This window comes from Crocodylus porosus, unplaced genomic scaffold (genome assembly GCF_001723895.1).
Source record: "Crocodylus porosus isolate Cpor-Errol unplaced genomic scaffold, CroPor_comp1, whole genome shotgun sequence".
Taxonomy (NCBI): domain Eukaryota; kingdom Metazoa; phylum Chordata; order Crocodylia; family Crocodylidae; genus Crocodylus; species Crocodylus porosus.
In genome coordinates, this window is record NW_017728949.1 from 73,176,508 (window position 1) to 73,194,515 (window position 18,008).

Below are 18,008 nucleotides of genomic sequence, written 5' to 3' on the forward strand. Positions count from 1 at the left end.
TGATATAGGCCAAAAATCTAGTGTCTTAGAAACTGTAGGAGGTTCTTCTGTGAGAATACACCTCAAATAAATCCATCACCAACAATGTGATTTTAGATTATTTTCCACTGCTAACCTTGTATATTAGCAAAAATTCTAAAATGTCACTGTTCATTATCAAGTCAGAGGCCTGTCTCTGAATGCATGTGTGAAATTTTCAGTGTTCCTAGTGCCTGCACAATGATTATAATGATTGGGCAGGGTTTTAACCTGTATTTTGAACTGGCAAGTACTTTTTTATCCTTGCAGATCACAGTATCTTTTTTTCCTTCCCACAACCCTTTCCTTCACTTTCCAATCTATTTTCCTAGACTTTCAATCTTTTTCTTATTCCTGTCTGCTAAGTGGTAATTGGTTCCGAGTGGTTCTAGTCCATCCATCAGCTCATAAGACATCAAGGGCAGAAGTCCCCTTTACAATATGCTCAAGACCAGAGGAAAAGGTGAGATGCTTAAAGCCCATATAATTTTTGAAGCATAACCTTAATATTATGCACTATGGAGGGCTGATGCATCATTTGACATAATTTGGATGAGAGAAAATTACCTTAAAATAATCCCACATCATTGAGCTATATGCTTTGTTATATGTAAAAAATTAATTAGGACTGGAGAGAATTTCTATGATGCAGATCATGTGCAGTATATAAGCTTCAGATCTGTAAAATACTGAAGTTAGAAAAAAGATAAATTGAATTAATTTATTCTGAATTTACACACATGCCTCTGCTTGCATTAATATTAAGTCCCGTCCAAAATCTAAATAGAACGACCACAATCCTAGAAGTTCTCTCAATAGCATCAGCAAATCATTCTTGTTTACCCTACATGCTAATAAAACAGGAACATGACACTCCTGAAAACAAGATTGCAAAATACAGAAAATGTGGTCTGACATTTTTTTCTCCCCAAAGGAGGGACTGCCACTAACTAAAGTATTTCTTATGAAAGCTTGATTGCTTAAGATGCAGAATATTAAGAGAGAAAAACACTTTAGGACACAGCCGTGTCACCAGCTGTTACTCACTCCTAATGAAATTGTTAAGTGATATTCTTCATAAATAGGTCAGAGAAACTTTTGAATTGTGAAGAATGTTTTATCTTTTTCTCTGAAATGTTTGCATTAAATTTAGAACTGGTAATTCATTAAGCTCATTACCTCTGACTCATAGACTGGAGCAATATCTAGGATATAGATTTCAAAGCTTAAAAATGTTAGTGCCTACAAATGAAAGCATTTTACGCAAAAAAATATGGGATCGTAATATGTTTAGCTATATTTGAGGGAAGGTTGCTGGATTAATTAAGAACATTTGTACATTTAGGCATTTAAATTTAACCTGAATATGTTATAGGTTTTGCTTGTTTGTTGGTTTGTTTGTTTGCATATTAACTGGGTTTTAGCAGAAGAAAAACAGAATATGTTATAGGAAGAGTATGGTGAAGGAAGATTGAATCAGGATTTTTTCTGAGAATACTTATAATTAAGTGAAAACCACTCAGTTCTCTTTGTTTTCAAGTGAAACCATAAACTGCACCCCCCCACACACTCCTTTTTTGACACTCAATTGAAACATGCCCAACCTTTTTTAAAGGGTTTGCATATATTTGGATAACTTGCTCCACATTTCAGGTTTGTTGGAAACTTGAATGCCAGTCATTCTGACAAGGTTAATTGCAAAAGTTCTATACATCTCTAATATATCTTATTAGGGTTTATGTACAATGCTTCTGTGAAATACAGTTTTGGAGACTTTCTTCTTGAAAAGAAGGGATTGAAGGAAATTAAATCTCAGTCCTTGGGAATGGCAGCAAAATCAGGGTTGACATATTTTTGTAGCCTTCTAGCCACCGAAGTTGAAGGATAGTCATTAGAGTAATAGAACATATTGGGCATCTTCACACGTGCTTTGGGGTTGGGGCAGGGGAGTGCTTTAATCAGAGTGGCTCTGAGAGTCAGTCTAGTTGAAGTGCCCACGGCATCATGTGTATTCAGTTTCCTGCACTTCAGAATGGCAGTGGGGACACTTTAAATAAAGCTTCTTTGACGAGCTGTAGTTAAAAAGCACCCCGCCACCATTTTGAAACATGGGAACTCTAACACAGAGGCTGCTGGAATGTGCTCAATAGCACACATTGGAGCAGACATCCAGCACATGTATAGGTGCCTATTAATAGTAGGAAGAGTTTTGTTCCTAATTCTGTTCTGGCAACCAGCCCTGTCACTGATTTACTATAGGGCCTTACAGTAATAATTGCCTTCCCTTTGCTTCAGTTTCCATGTCTATAAAATGGGGAGAGCAAGAAAGTACTTTGAGATCCTTGAAATATACTAGATAAATCCACAGTGATTATTTTCCGCTGGCTGATCACCACAGTTGCAATACAATCATTAGGGCTAGGAAGAATCCTGATGACTGAAGTATGCTTAAATTGGAGCTCCTTTGACTATACTAGCTAAGCATTTCAATTGTAGATGACTCAAATAAACAGCAGTTTTGATGAAATAAAGTAATAGGACAAACCACATTTTCAGTGGAAATCAGCTTTTCAGAATGATACGTTATTACTATATATGCCTTGTCAACAGATCATTCAGTCTATCATTACATGTAAACCTTTGTTTGACTTGCTATAATAGATTAAACTGATCCTAGATTATAAATTGGTATATTTTCAGATATCCCGTCATAGAAGGAACCACTCTCAACATAATTTAATACTCACAGACATCATTAGTTCCCAGGAACAAACGGTAAGCAACTATTCTACAGATGATGCGTATGTTGCATTTGTACTTCAAATATTTTTAATAGCAATTTAATATACCGTTTATTAAAAAAATAAATACTTGAAGCTGCAGTTGCTCCCATATATGAAGAGGATAAGAAAAGTAATAATTGGAGTAAAGTCTGCTATTCAGTTAAACTAACAATTTAAGAAATGACAAAATGTTTTGGTTATGGATATACAATTTCATTTCACTGTTAAACTGGAGGTATTAGGCTGACAACAAACTTAGAGTGATATTTCAGCAATGCTAGTAGATAGATGTTAATTATATGATTTCTTACTAGAAATTACTATTTGGGATTAGCAAAATAAGCACAACTAAGGGAATATACCAGGTGTAGATTTGCTTTTTAGTGCTTGATATTTTGTGCAGAGGGAAAATATATTGAAAGAATTGAGCCCAAGAATGAAGACTGTATTTCTGTCTTTGCCACACGAATATGTTTTTAACCTCAAATTTTGTACATAAAAAGTTACTTTGAAATTAACCTTAATTGTGCTGAAAGGACAATAGTCTGTTCTTTTTTAAATGAAGGGTAATATGGAAATACAGAATCATCAAGATAAGATAAACTTCAAGGATATTTTTGCCTAAATTAAGTCTTCAGTACTTGTATATCCTTCAGTACAGGAAAAATATAGGACCCATAACTGATGTAGTATAACACATATTTTCTCTTGCTGTTTTGCAGTCATTGTCACTGTCATATAGTCACACATTCTAAGGGAGCACATATATAACACAAATATATGTAATATTTTCTCTTAACAGAAAAATAAAAAACCAGATTCTCGTATAAGATGGTTTATTTGTCTGCTAATTCTTTCAGGGTATTTTGGTTACTCTCCCAACCCTTCCTCAGCTGGAACAGTGCAGGAAGGGCAACAACTCAAAAACAGATTATGGATATTTATTGAAGCAGAAAGAGTAGAGTACTGTAAGGACATTTTATGTTTTTGTAACCTCATGTCATCCATCTGGGAAGGACCGAGAGAACAATCTGAATTATCCTGGAAGGATTTCCATGAAAACACACAAACAAGAAAAGGGACATTAACAGATGTAGGAGAGGGATATATGTGCTGCTCTTTACAGTACGTCTGGATATAAAGATGGAGTAGACACCTTTGAAACCTTTTTCATTTGTCTTTGTGATATTGCTGTAATATTACCTCAGTATTCCCTATACTAATTATGGAGACTCTTAATAATACTGAAATACCATTATTTAGTGATTAACATGAACACTGTAACATTTTTAAAGGCAGTCACAGTAGTTATTCATTAAGAATAATATAAAAGCAACTACCATGTATAGAATTAGAAGGCTTTCTAGTCCCAGCATCAACCATAGGAGTGTAATACTAGTTCAGAACAGGACATCTAAGTTAAAACAAGAGAAGACTCTGAACTGCTAAATTTGAAGCTAATTCTCTAGATCCTTCAGAATTTGGTGTTATATTAAGTTTATATTCCAGTTCAGATTGTTATAGATTGATCTAAAAAGCAACATTCTAATGTCAAAATGGATCTAGTTCTTAAACCTCCCAGATTTCAGGATGGCGCTGAAATACAGGTTTGCCTTTGTTATCTTATTCAAACAGAAATAATCAAGATGTAGGTATGGGTAAACCTCAAAAGGATCAGAATTTGGGTCTGGTTCAGAGAAGCAATCAACAGCTTGAATGGTTAGCCAAAGCTCCTCCCGACTTCTGCTTCCAGATGGATGAAAATATTGGGAAAATAACCTTTCTCATATGGCATTTGGCACCCCTGGCGCTGGCCAAAAACCAGAAATACAAAGCCAAAAAAAAAAGGGTAAGACAGGAGGAAAAACTGTCCCAAGGTTTGTTGTAAGTCTGATTTGAAAAGTAGAAGGAGAAATTGGTTAGTTCTTATTTTATCTGACATTGTTCTACCACTCCTCAGTAGATGGGGCAGTGATATGCCTTTCTACAGCTATTTCTGGGTTCTTAAATGTCTCTTTATTTTCAATATTAGTAAAGTTATAACCCATTTGAGGTAAACCACATGCAGTGTATGTGCTAACTGCTAACTTGCACTGCTAACTGTGTGCTGCACTGCTATCTTGTAGCATGGCAGGATTTTCCTGCCTCTGGGAGATCCTGGTGTCAAAAAAATACCACCACTTTAAAAAGTGGCACAGCACACACAGCAGCAGCATGCACTGCCAGGAATGGATCCTGGCCAGCCAGAGCCACACACAAATATGTGCCCCTGCTATTTGTTCTGCAAGAAACACATGCCCTTGCATGTGCACAGTTGTCGGGACATGCCCTCAGTGGCCATGTCCCGATAAATGTGGACATTTGGTTCCCCGGGGATAGATAGCAGCAGCACACACTGCACCACCACTACTTCTCCCTGGGGAACACCTGTGCCACGTGTGCTTTAGCACGTGGCAAGTTACCCCAGTTGGGGCAGGGGAGGCTGGGACCAGCACTGGACTGGACTCAGCAGCCTTACCTGGAGTCCTGAAAGCCTTACAGGGCTTCAGCAGCCATGATTCTGCCACGTTGAGCCTGGCTGGCAGCTGACGCATGGCTCTGGGTGGCCCAGCTCCACTTCTGAGTGTTGCGTGCTGCCTGTGCATGTGCTGCTCTGCTTTTTTTTTTCCTGTGGGATTTTTTAACCCCTGGATACCCCAGGAATCAAAAAGCCCACCAAAAAGAAAAGTGAAGCAGCACACACACAGGCAATGTGCCCTTGCAGCATGGAGAACATCTAATTGTGTGGTATGTGGCACTACAGATGTGTTTGTGGTACCACACACCACACAGCCGTGCTCATCTGAATGCAGCCAGTGTTGTTCTGCACATACTGATCCAATTTGATCCACCCCTAGGTAACAAAATCCGATGGGATTACAAAGCAAAGGGGTTTGACTGAGAGCAAAAATAGAATGCTCTTTTATAGACATGACAACAGCAGGGAAGATTTTGAATCACCAGCATCATCTGGCTATAAAGCTATTGTTACTAGTGAGAATCTCTCTGGCACAAGAGTGATCTAGCAGTGCCACAAATTTAACATGATACCTCTTAAGCAAGGAACTTCTTTGCCATGAAGAATATGGGTATGTTGGTGGGTGTTCAAAGAAAAAAATCAAGCCTGAGATGCTCCCTGGCTATGACAATCATCTGCTAAAATGTTGCCCCCTTCTGTTGTAGTCTAGCCTTCTCTCATACAGTGGTGATGTGTAGGGAGTGCCACTGGTTCACCCCCTGACAGGCAGCACTCCCCACTTAGGTGACAGGTGGTGGGGCAGGCAGGACCACCAGTACCCCCCCTGCAAGCACTGGCCAGGAAATGTGGGCACCAGGTGAAGCATTGCTGGCACTTCTGGGAGTGCCCCTGACACTTCTGGGAGCACCACCAGCACTTCCCGGTTGGCATGACTGACCGCCGGGGGGACTTCCCCCGGTCAGTGAGATTGGGTTCTCCCCGTTGCTGACTGGCCGCTGGTGGGGCACGTGCCCCCCACCCCTGACTCGATTGGCACCAGTCGTCCATGTTCTCATATACCCTATTGTGATCTTTATGATCAACCAGGAGCTACCTGTAGTAAGTTGTTCTTGAGTACTCCTCACTTTTGGAATCCCTGCTTCTTGAGGCCTGCCAGCACTGGAGTCATAGGAGTCATACAATCATAGAAGTCGGGTTGGAAGGGACCTTGTAGATCTTTAAGTCTGACCCCCCGCCTGGGCAGGAGAAAAACTGGGCTCAAATGACTCCAGCCAGGTAGGCATCAAGCCTCCTCTTAAAGACCCCCAGGGTAGGAGCCAGCACCACTTCCCTAGGAAGTTGGTTCCAGATCCTAGTGAAGTAGTTCTTACGGATGTCTAATCTAAACCTACTCTCCAACAACTTGTGGCCATTATTCCTTGTTATGCCAGGGTGCGCTAGGGGAAACAAGGTCTCGCCCAAACCCTTCTGGTCCCCCCTAGTGTCTGGATATCTTCTGTAAGACCTTCCTATTTGAGACGCATCTAGCCATCCAGGCTAGGCTTGGATACTCTTTTTAGGCTTTTGTTTCATATTCTATTCAATTTGATTTCATATTTTATTTTTATTTTTTAATGTAAGCTGCCCTGAGCTTTGTTGGGAAAGGCAGGGTATAAATCCAGCAAATAAACAAATAAACAGGAGCAACTATTAGTTTTCTCTTACACAAGGGAAAATGGCTTGCGCAAAATAGCATCTGGATTAGAGATCTACGTAGGTAGTTTGAAATCAGTTCTGCCTATGCTCTGAGGAGGTTGGCCATGCCAGAGATTCTGGGCCAATTATGAAAAATACTCAAAACATGATTTTCCCTTTGTAATTCTAACACATGTTTAGTAGACATGCAAGCTTCTCATTTTGATTATGTTTTGTATCCCTGGTGCATGTTAGTTCCTTTATAAAATTTAAGGGATAATTCTGCCTGCACAGGAGTATATGCAAGCCCCACTGAAATGTGACTTTTTAAAGACTGTAGAAGGTGAGAGCCTTGGTATTATATATTATCTGAAAGACAGGACCACTGTCTGTCTGGCCTGGCATTATGCCTACCAGTGCCTTGATTTAGTAGTGACTCAGAGGGAAAAGTGGCACCTTGGAAGCATGACATTTTTCTTGCTGCACCTGCACTAGATATTCCCTGAAGGCATTCATGCACTTAACTTTTTGTTAGCATATAAGCAGGAGTCCACCCAACTTGAGGATGAGACCGTCTGATTTCGCTGGCAGCTTGCAGGATCAGCCACCATTTTTGAGGGCTTATCCTGGTGGTCCCCCTGCATGCCTGTGATTGGCTGAGTAGCCCCAACGGCCCCACTCCCTGTCACTGATGGGTGGAAAGGCCTGTCTGTTTTATAGCATTGCCCCTTGCTGCTGATGGCTGAGAGGGCTGTCCATGCTGCCCTGCCCCTTGCTGCATGACAGCAAGCTCTCTCAGCCAACTAGTGATGAAGAGCTGGGTCAGCCTTTCATGCCATTAGCCCCTCTCACCTCTTTCCTTCCAGCAAGCTACAGCCACTAGGGAAGCAGAATTTTATTTTTAGTTAGCTTGTATTTCCACCTGTGGATTTCATGGAGATGACCCATTTTCTCAATTTCCATTAAATCCATGCAATTGGCAATTTAGGTAGGATCCTATGTGTAAGTGCTAGCACATTCAGATCAGTGATTGGTAATCTAGCTCAGGGTGGCCAACCTGTAGCACAAGCATCATAAGTGATAAGGAACTTATAGTACGTATGTTGTATGCAGAGAGGTCAGGGAAGGGTCAGACAGCACAGCAGCAGATAGGGCAGGAAACAGAAAGCAGAGCAGGAGATGAGGCAGGGAGCAGAAAGGTGTTGATGCAGCACAGTATGGGGAGCAGAAAGCAGAGCAACAGATTGGGCTGAGGAAGGGGATTAGAGTGGCAATCCAGAAGGTTGTGGGGCTATTTTGTGGCATGCCTGTCAAAAAGGTTGGCCCCCAGTGTTCTAGATGATAAATTATGCGATTCTTCTAGAAATTAAATGTAATTTAAGAAGGATTAATAACAAATAAAACAGGGTTAACTGTTTTAAAACTAACAATAAGACACATTAATTTATCTGCATTTCATTACCTCTACAAAGTTAATATACATAGCTTTTCTTCCCAGTTATGATCACACTGTTGATTGATATTAGAGGTGGCTTGCAAATTTTTTGCAAAGAAAAATTCTGGCCATTATAGACACCATAAAAAGCTAAAATAAGAATTACTGATAAAATGCTATTCCATTAAATATTTCTAAATGCAAAATCTTGTAGCATGTACTATTTAAATCATGTTAGTAAGTGATCCAGGTAATATATATACACATATTCTTTCTTGCAGGTAGTGGAAAAAGAAGGATATCTTCTAAAAGCTAAAATTGCAGATGGTGGCAAAAAATTAAGGTATTGTGTGTACATTTTAAAGAATCCCTCAGTCATCATTCAAACAGATTTGACTATGTTTACAAGCTAATGTTTGTCCAAATGCAACATACAGATGCACTGTTCTGCCCATGTGCTCTCTCAGCTTTAATATTCTGCTTTCGCTTACTGTAGTTGAGGGTCCTAGAATGCAAATGGCATGAACTATCTGGTCACATTTTATGCTGTAACCCTGGGTCATTAAAATGAAAATAGATTGAATTCTGCTCCATTGCACACAAATTAGGTTCAGTGCCTAGGGTTTAGGAAAACTGATAATGCAACTTTCCACCTCACAAGACTTAGGCACAACAAGAGCAGACTTTAGGAGTATGATGTAGGAGTATGGTGTACCTGCCATGCAGGTACCCAACTGGGATATCAAAAACTATGAGAGATTATTTAGTCCTGTTTATTTTGAAGATAATAATTTACTGTGCACACATCTACACATGTGCATGCTTACTGCACAGTAAAAACCACTAATCATAAGTTAATTTGATACCTGCAAACGCCTACAGGCACTCAGAGAGCTGGGGCATACCTGAGGCACACCAGCAGGGAGCCTGAGGGCACTCCGGGCCCCTGGGTTCCACTAAGAAGGCTGCAGGTCAGCTGCCCTAGCTTGCCCGCATCCTGGCCCCGCTGCCTGGAACTGCACAGCTGCCAGACCCATGTTTCTCTAGGCATGCAGGATGCTGCAGGCTCCAACCAGGCCTGCCAGCCCCCAGGCCCAGCTGCATTTGCCTGAAGCCCAACCCCAGCAGCCTGCCCTGAGCTTGCAAGTGCTGCAGGGCATTGCTTCTGCCATGCTGCTGCCAATCCCATGCCAAGCCTTTGCACTGGGTGCTGAAGGCAGCTGTCCAGGCTCAGCGGCACAGAAACAGCTGCACAGGGGCTGAGAGAGCTGGTGCAGGACCCGCAATGGCATTCTCCTTGTCTGCAGCGCTGCCCAGACCTGTACCCGCCACCCAGGGCCTCAGCTGGTCTTAGGAGGAGACTGGCGACCTCATGGCACTGTGGAGCAAGGTAGAGGTGCAGCACCAGTTTGAGCAGAGTGGGCGCTTCAGCACCCACATCTATGAGGGGCTGTCAGGACATATGCGGGGGTGTGGGCATGACCAGTCAACCTGGCAGTGCGGGTTTCCATCACCGCCAGCCCCGCTGTTTGCCCCAGCTCCATGTGGGTGCAGAGCTGGAGCCGCCTGAAGCTGGTCCAGGACTGCACACCAGCCCTGCTGGCCCTGGACACTTGCTGCTCAACGGGGAGCCATCCACACTGGGATTGCACCGACTGCCATTGTGCCTAGGTGAGCCCCCTGGCCACTGCACTCACCATGGTGTGTGCACTCACAGGGGGTTGACCAGAGGCCAGGGTGCCTGTCCCCGGGCTCTGTCCCCTAGTTTTCCCACCCCACATCCCCCACTCCAGGGTAGCACACAAAGGCTATTGAACTAAGTTTTCATGGGGAAGAAAGTGTTTTATTGTTAGCGGAGGGGTTCTGTTTGTTGAGGGGGTGGGTCTGTGTGATGTGAGGGGAATAAAAGCTTGTTCTTGTGAAATGTATCTGCACTGAGTGTGGTGCTGGGGGGTGGACAGGGAAGGTCCATGGGTGGCAGTGCAGGTGGACTTGAGTGGGCAGTACTGGAAGAGGTAATCAGCTAGCACCTTCTATACCTAGTGCTGGTAGGTGAGTGGCTCTCCTAGAGCCTTGGTGGAGGAAGTCGCTGCTGATGTTGCAGATGGTGCTCCTGCTGCCAGGTGTCTTCCATGTGCCATGCCTCCTCTGCTTAGACCTTATGGAAGAGCTCCCCCAGGCCTTACTGATGTTATGCAGCATAATGCAACAATGACCCGGGGGAAGTTGTCCTTGGTGAACTCAAGGTGGGCAGTAAGGGTATGCCGGTGGCCCTTGAAGTGGTTGAAGTAGACCTAGCAGGGGTCCAGGTGGCTGATCTAGGGCTGCATGAGCCAGGGGAGGAGCAGGCAGGTGGGGTCCCTGATAAGCAGCAGCAGGACAGGCACGGCATTCAGCTGCAGGTCTGGTGACCCCAGCATGAAGCTCCCACTCTTTACCAGACCCAGCAGGCTGGAGTTGTGAGCATCGTGGGTGCTGCCCGCCCAGTCGATGCCCACCTGCAGTGATCCATGACCTGGAGTACCACAGAGTGAAACCCCTTTGAATGTAATAGGGGTGGTCTCGTGGCACGGGCAGGTAATGTGGATGTGGGTTCTGTCAAGGGCTCCAATGCACTGGGGGAACCGCACCACCACCACCAGGGGGTCATGTATATGGAGCACAGTGTCCCCCAGCACATCCTAGAGAGTGTCACACACCTCCAGAATGGCATCCACAGTGGCCTTGCACACATCAAACAGGTGGGCAATGTACTGAGGCTGATGGGCACCTTCAGCAGGATGAGGGCCAGCTGGGTGTCTGTGGGGAAGGGAAGCCACATGCCAGTGTGATGCTATTCCAGATGGGACTGGACCTGCTCCAGGAGGTCCCAGAAGGTGGCCCAAATCATGCAGAAGGCCTTCAGCCACTGCTCATCATCCCAGGTGTTTTGGACGATGTGCCACCACCAGTCCTGGCTAGCCCAGAGGCGGTGGGGCTGGAGGCCCAGGAGGGTGATGGCAGCCCCAATGGTGGCATTCTAAAGCCTGTTGTCAGCATCCCTGTTGGGGTCCGGCCAAGTGGATGGAGTCAAGGTTGCAGGTGCATGGCAGTAGACCTGGGACAGCGTGCAATGGTCTGGAGGATGGTTGCTGCATGTGGGGGAGCTGGGAGGAGCGAGATGGACGTGGTCTAGGCAGTGGTCAGCACAGTGGGCCAGCAGGTCCACCACAGCAGCCAGCAGGCACCCAGGGTGCTGGTCATCACTGCTAGGGATAGCCATGGAGCAGGGAGACAGAGATGGTGAGCAGAGCATTGCTGCTTGCTGTCCTTGTGCTGGGCACACTGCTCCTGGCTAGAGAAGTGGCTGGCCATAGGACAGTGAGTGGGATGGGCTTTTGAAGAGGGCTGGCAGCTGCAGACATAGCCGGGAGTGCCCCCCAGTGGCAGCAGGAACCCATTGCAAGGCCCTGGGAAGCAGGCGCAGATGGGCAGCAAATCTGCTCCTGCTTTCCTGCATGTATAGATGCTTTCCTGGCACCATTTACTTGTGAATAATTGACTTGTGAGTAAACTGGTGCCACAGCAAATGCACATGTAGATGTGTCTAGTGTTAACCTACCTCTCTGGATGTCAGTATGGCAGCTGCAATGACATGGTTCATTCTACCTTATTCATGATAACCAACCAGATGCTATAATACATTATTGTATTCTACTTCAAGAAATATCTAAATATTAAATCCAATATTGATTTTAGTGATGCAAGTTATAAAATGCATGTGAAATCAGCAAATAATTTCAATTGTATAGACACTAAAGTTCCTGTTTATGTCTCCTAACCATCTCTGAGTCTTTTATTTTACAATATAGCTACCTACCAAAAATCCAAGTTTGCCTGGGACCCTCCCAGTTTGAGAAAAGCAGTTTTGGGGTATGTGCAGATATTACATTTAGATCGATGTAAGTAGGAGTGGGCCCAATTTAAATTAGTTCACCTGAGGCAACAGGTTAGCTTGATCTGATGAATGTCTGCACACGTTTGGAGTGCAGCCCTAGGGCTGTGCTCCCCTCCTGCCCCTCGAAACCGGGCTGGACTATTTTTAGCTCCCCAGCCACCCCATCATGAGACGAGCAATGCCACTGTTGGACCCACCCCCCCTTGGGCCCAGCAAACCCCACCATGGATCTATTAGCCCCTTCTGATCCTGCCTGTGCTTCTCCTCACCCCAAGTTATTCACACTGGGGTCTCGGCATGGCTCCCAGCACTGGCAAACGTGCACAAGCCACTCCCAGCTTCAAGCCACATGACCATAAATTGAGTGCAGTGAATTGAGTTGCTCTTTATTATGGCATGTACCCTTTGTGTCTGCATGCATTTTAAAACAGGAATTTTCTCTCATTTTAAAATTTCTATTTTAGGAAAATATCTGCTTTTTTATAATGGTGCCAGGCAACACCGTAGTAAAACAGGCAATGGTAACTTCTGGCACACCACTCTTTTCTAAACTGGAAGAAGTGTAGCCAGGGTATGCCTACCCATAACCTTCTGAGAGACAGCTCTCTGGCTCATTCACAATACTAACTACCACTTTTCTTTAGAAGTCCAACAGAACTGAAAGAAGATAACTGCACTAAATCATCTTCACAAAGCTGGCCACACTACTTCTTATCTGAACAGGCTCCTGAGTTAGAAGTAGTGTGATTGCCAGTGAAGCACGCACATGTGTGAATATTGCCACCATACTGGAGCAGTGGTGCTCTGATTCAAGGTGCCATGATGTTAGCAACATTAATGCCAGAAAGAATACATGCAAGAAATAAACACAACATTTGAGGGTCCAATTCTGCTTTCATTTCCAGTCACTTTGGACTGGATCTAGGCATAGTGTTCTGGATGAGAATGAAGAGTTGCTCTTTATTGTGGCTAGACCCAAATCCATAGATGGTCTTAAATATTAACACCAAAAACTTGTATTAACACCAGAAGCAAACTGGGAACATATGGAACATGTCTTTTGAAGCTGTAAACAGCAATGTACAGCAATGTACTTTCAGTTGTGAAGCTGATAGTATCTTAGTAGCTGCTGGGGCTGTTATAGTCACACTCCAGAGCTTTTTGTGTCATGTATACCTTCAAAATCAGAGACGGGTGCAGTAGTTTATTCACTTTTTCCTAATGTGAGTGGAAAAAGCATAAGTCTTTTGACAAGCTTTTGTTGGAAGAATTCATCAATTTCTTGCAACTGTTGTTATCCAGTATTAGTGATGAGCTGAGTAAGCCTCAAGGTTTCATACTTAGATGAGCCAAGTACAACAAAGTGTTGGAGAATTGATCAAAGGTTAATTAATTTGGTTTTGTGATTTTCTATCACAGCTTTAGCATTATTAAAACAATGGATATTTATGGGTGGGAAGTGGGCTTTAACTTAGTCAATAATGTATGGAGGCTGCAACAGAACAGCATGTCTAAAATGTTGCCCCCCACCTATATGGTTACACATAGAAAAGTCAGAATATTATTATATGTTTATACATGTGGCACTGTCTATTTATATTTTAAAATAACACTTTTAAGAGATAAAGAAATTGTGAATAGCATTGGTCTTATAATGTGCTGCCATCAGGTGTCCATTTGATAGAATGCAAATACAGTAACTTTTATCTGATGAATGGAGTATATTGCTTTCTTTTTACAATATGCAGATGTCACCCTTCATCTTTTTGGAGTCTGCCAATATTTTCTCTTTAATATAGTACATTAGTTCAGTTGATTCAAAAGGATGATTTTATGCAATACCAAATATATTTCATAATGTTTTGGTGTGTACATTTTGTATCTTTCTGCATGCTGATAGTCAGGGAGATCTGTTTCTTTTTTTGGGTCAAGTGCAGACAAAGATGATTTACCTTCTCTAAATATACTTTAACTACCTTCTCCCTTCATGTAGCCAGCCCTTCCAGTTTGTTGATTGGAAGTGACTTTTTGAAAGCTAAAGATATCCATCTGGCAAAGGGTAAAAAAAACTGCCCAAAGGGCTTGAAAACATTAACCCTCTATGTATGTCCACTGAAATGGTGTATAAAAGAAGGTCCACTTCTAGAGATAATTTACATCTCCAAATCTTTTTTCTTACCTCATGTTATATCCCTTACAAACAAAATCCTTTATTACATTTCATGTAATAAAAATGACTGCTTTTGTGAACTAAAGATTAACGATAAACAACTAGAAACAATGAAGTTTTGATTTTAAATGTCACGAGTTTTATGACATTCTTGTGGACTAAAGAGAATTTTGAATATAGTGGGTATAATAAGGGAAAGTTCACCTTCTGATGTTGTGTTGAAGTTTGATACGGTCTAATACTCTTCTTGACTTCTGCTGCTTCTACACAATTTTTGGTAAGAACAGCAATACGAACATGTCAAATAGGATTAAGCCAACATTCTCCTCTAAAAAAAAAGAACTTAAAAGACCACTAAGACTGGTTGTTGCCTCATAGCTTTGAAATCTTAATGACAATTTTTTCATAATTATGATGTCTAAGACATGATCCTATACTGAGCTAACCAGAAAATGTAAAGCACAAAGTTTTGTATTTTTCATTTTTATTTCGCTGTTTCAAAATTCAGACTAAAGGTCAGTGGGTGCATCTACACATGCCATTAAGATGACACGATAAACTCCAGTGCAGTTTGCATCAGTGTCAGCTGCTCCCAGGTGCAGTGTGACTCCAGTACATGCGCCTGGGACTCCAGCAGCTTGACCCAGGATAGAGAGTTTTGGGCTTGGCAGCAGGGTCAGCTCTGTGCTCCAGGTAGTGGCGGGGGGTTGAATGAGGAGGCAGGCAGTCCCCTCACTTTCGCACCATTGTGCCCCAGCAAGTAGGGCTGTGCAAAACAGCACTGTTTCGTTTCAACTTCCATTTTACTGTTTCAAAGGGACAGCATTTCATTTCAACGTTTTGTTTTATTTCATTTTGAAGCACTATTCTGTCTTGTTTCGTCGAAAGTGTTTCACTGTTTTGACACGTTTTGACATTTTGCCCGTAGACTATAATGGGGAATCATGAAAATGCCTGTTACTTTAGCATTTCTTCCCTGATTTCAATGAATACAGCAAGGAGGGTAGTCCCTGCTGAAGCCACGAAGCCCGACAAGTTTCAAGGAGATATGTGCAGGGGTTTCTGGGAAACTGCACCTCAAGCTGTTTAGAGCAAAATTTGTGTGACTTGTAAGAGTGAAGGCACAGAGAAAGCTCAGTTCAAACAATGGTTTTTATGCTGTTTTTCCATCCCTCCCCCAGAGCACTGTGATTGGAAGGGACCTCAGGGCAGGATCACAGTCACTGGTCAGCTACACAGTCAATATAAGACCTTCCCCCTCCCTTTCCTTAGTTTCTCTTTAACTGCAACCAAGCCCAGCTTCAAAACTTTAAACATTTAGAAAGTTTTGAAACATTTTGACTGCCCTCATTTCATTTTGAGGCTGTTTCAAACCCTTTAATTTCATTTTGATTTCACTGTTCTGAGCTTGAAATGAGACAAAACAATGTCGAAACAAAACACCCAGCAAAATTTTGCACAGCCCTACCAGCCAGCCCCTGTCACCCTCTAAATGTGCATTTTGATGGAATAAATTACTCCACTGTAGGATAGGACTGTTAGAAACAGTAGACTTAATTTACTGTGTCCTAATACTGGGAAATGTGTAGACTATGATGCTTTATTGTGGATCTAATTGGTAAACTTTGCTGTAAAGTGCATGTATAGATGCACCCAGTAATACTACATTTTTCCCAGGTAAAGGAATTATATTTCCTGCTAATCATCCACCAACAAGGTCTGATCAGTTTTCTCTTTTCCTGTGCAAACAGGCTCACAAAGGCTAAGCACTCTTGTTCTGTGCTTCCCTCACCCTCTGCTTTGCCATCTCCAACAGTAACCCAGCTATAACCATGTTAGTGCAGTACCTCATTCAGTCTGGAGCTAGGATTTTTAGCCCCTTTACCACCCTTTACCATTGTTAGGTGTTGAGTGTCATTGTGAATATTTGAAATGACTCTCAACATCAAACACAGATTTTATGTTCCTTAAACAAGTAAAGCATATCTCTTCCTGCACAAGCAAGTGTGATTCAGTCTACTATAAGAGCATAAGGTATACCCACATCTGAATCCCTTACAGACTTCTTGTGGTATAAGTAATACAAAAACTCTGAGGTAAATCAGTGAACCAATGCTAAATAGGTGAACCAACGTTAGCTACTGAATAGAAATCCTTCTGGGGATCTTAGCTTGTTGCATTGGGGATATTTAAATATTAAGTTGATCTGTTTTAACCTGGGTTACTATATCTTCTTCCTTCTTTTTTCCTCTTCCTTGAGTGATGGAGGATGGTGTGCTATGGACTTCTCCCTGCTAAGAGATTAGGATGAGTAGAGATTAGCCATTTGTTTTCTTTCTCCTCTGTTTGAATCCTAAATAAAATTGCCAGGGATTTTTCCCTCCTTTATTTTTGTCCCAATGCCTGCCAACAGTCTAGGTGGGACTGCAGGAGGAAAGTCTCCATTACTCTTCTGTATCTCTGTAGTTGTGAGACTTCTTGAGGCCATGATCAAGAGTAAATAGTGCTGACTACTTCTTTACTGATTCTTTACTTCTTTCATGTTGACTGCTTCCTACTTTACTAAACTAATGTTAGCTGGAGCTTTCAGCTTGAAGTCTACTGCCATTTATCATTATGAATCATGTAGATTGATACTGAATGGCTCAAACAAAACTCTTACACCTTCGATACCTCAACTGGGAAATTTAAAATATGAGGGATATAATCAAAACATATTGATCTCTTTGTTCTGTTCTGTTAGCCAAGGCAAAAAAAGGGACAGGCATAGAGTGAAAGAGGAGGAGCTGGGGTTCCAGTTTCTTTCTCAAATAACCATCTCCCCTTGCCCAGCTTTACCATATGTGTTTAGGTGTAGATTTAGCTTGCACCCTTCAGAAATGATCCAGAAATTAAACTGGGTTTGCCTAATCCAATGTAAAATATATGGGAAGGATAAGCGTATACAGCTTTTTGCAAGTTGCACCATAATAATAAAATCTTGGAAATTAATGTCACCAAAGAACTTACAGAGAGTATTAATAGTCCAAATTCAGCTTGCTTGTAGCAAAAGAATGATATGAAATCCATATAGGAAGTTCAAGAAAGGGTTAGCAAGGATAAAACTCTTATGTTTATATACTGCTTGGCATAGTGGGTTCTTAGTCCAGAAACAGGTTGGAACATGGCAGGTAGTGACACATTTAGTTGTGCCATCACATAAAAGTGTATAGGCAAGCTTAGAATTCCTATGGTATTCGTCACTGAGCGGTCTCTGTAAAAGATAACTCAAGAAAGCCTACAGATGACACTTGCCAGTGGATAGCTCCCTCTCACTCACAGGTATTTCAAACCCTGGTAATTATAGGTAGCCACAATCCTTACCTCATGAGAATGTCATGAAGAATGGCTAGTTGAGATGTTTGAACTGTTCATTGCCAGGCATGCATGTGATTCTCAACTACTGTAAATCTGTATAGTTTACCCCCGCTGAG

General features: G+C 42.4%; 1 protein-coding gene across 2 annotated transcripts in view; it reads left to right on the top strand.

Moving 5' to 3' along the window:
- Window positions 1-18,008, top strand: part of ARHGAP15 (Rho GTPase activating protein 15) — a 511,110-nt gene that overhangs the window by 72,930 nt on the left and 420,172 nt on the right. For both annotated transcript variants that reach the window (XM_019554206.1, XM_019554205.1), the window contains exons 3-4: window positions 2,719-2,793; window positions 8,710-8,771. In XM_019554206.1, the coding sequence (XP_019409751.1) occupies window positions 2,719-2,793; window positions 8,710-8,771 (137 nt within the window). The remainder of the gene's footprint in view (window positions 1-2,718; window positions 2,794-8,709; window positions 8,772-18,008) is intronic.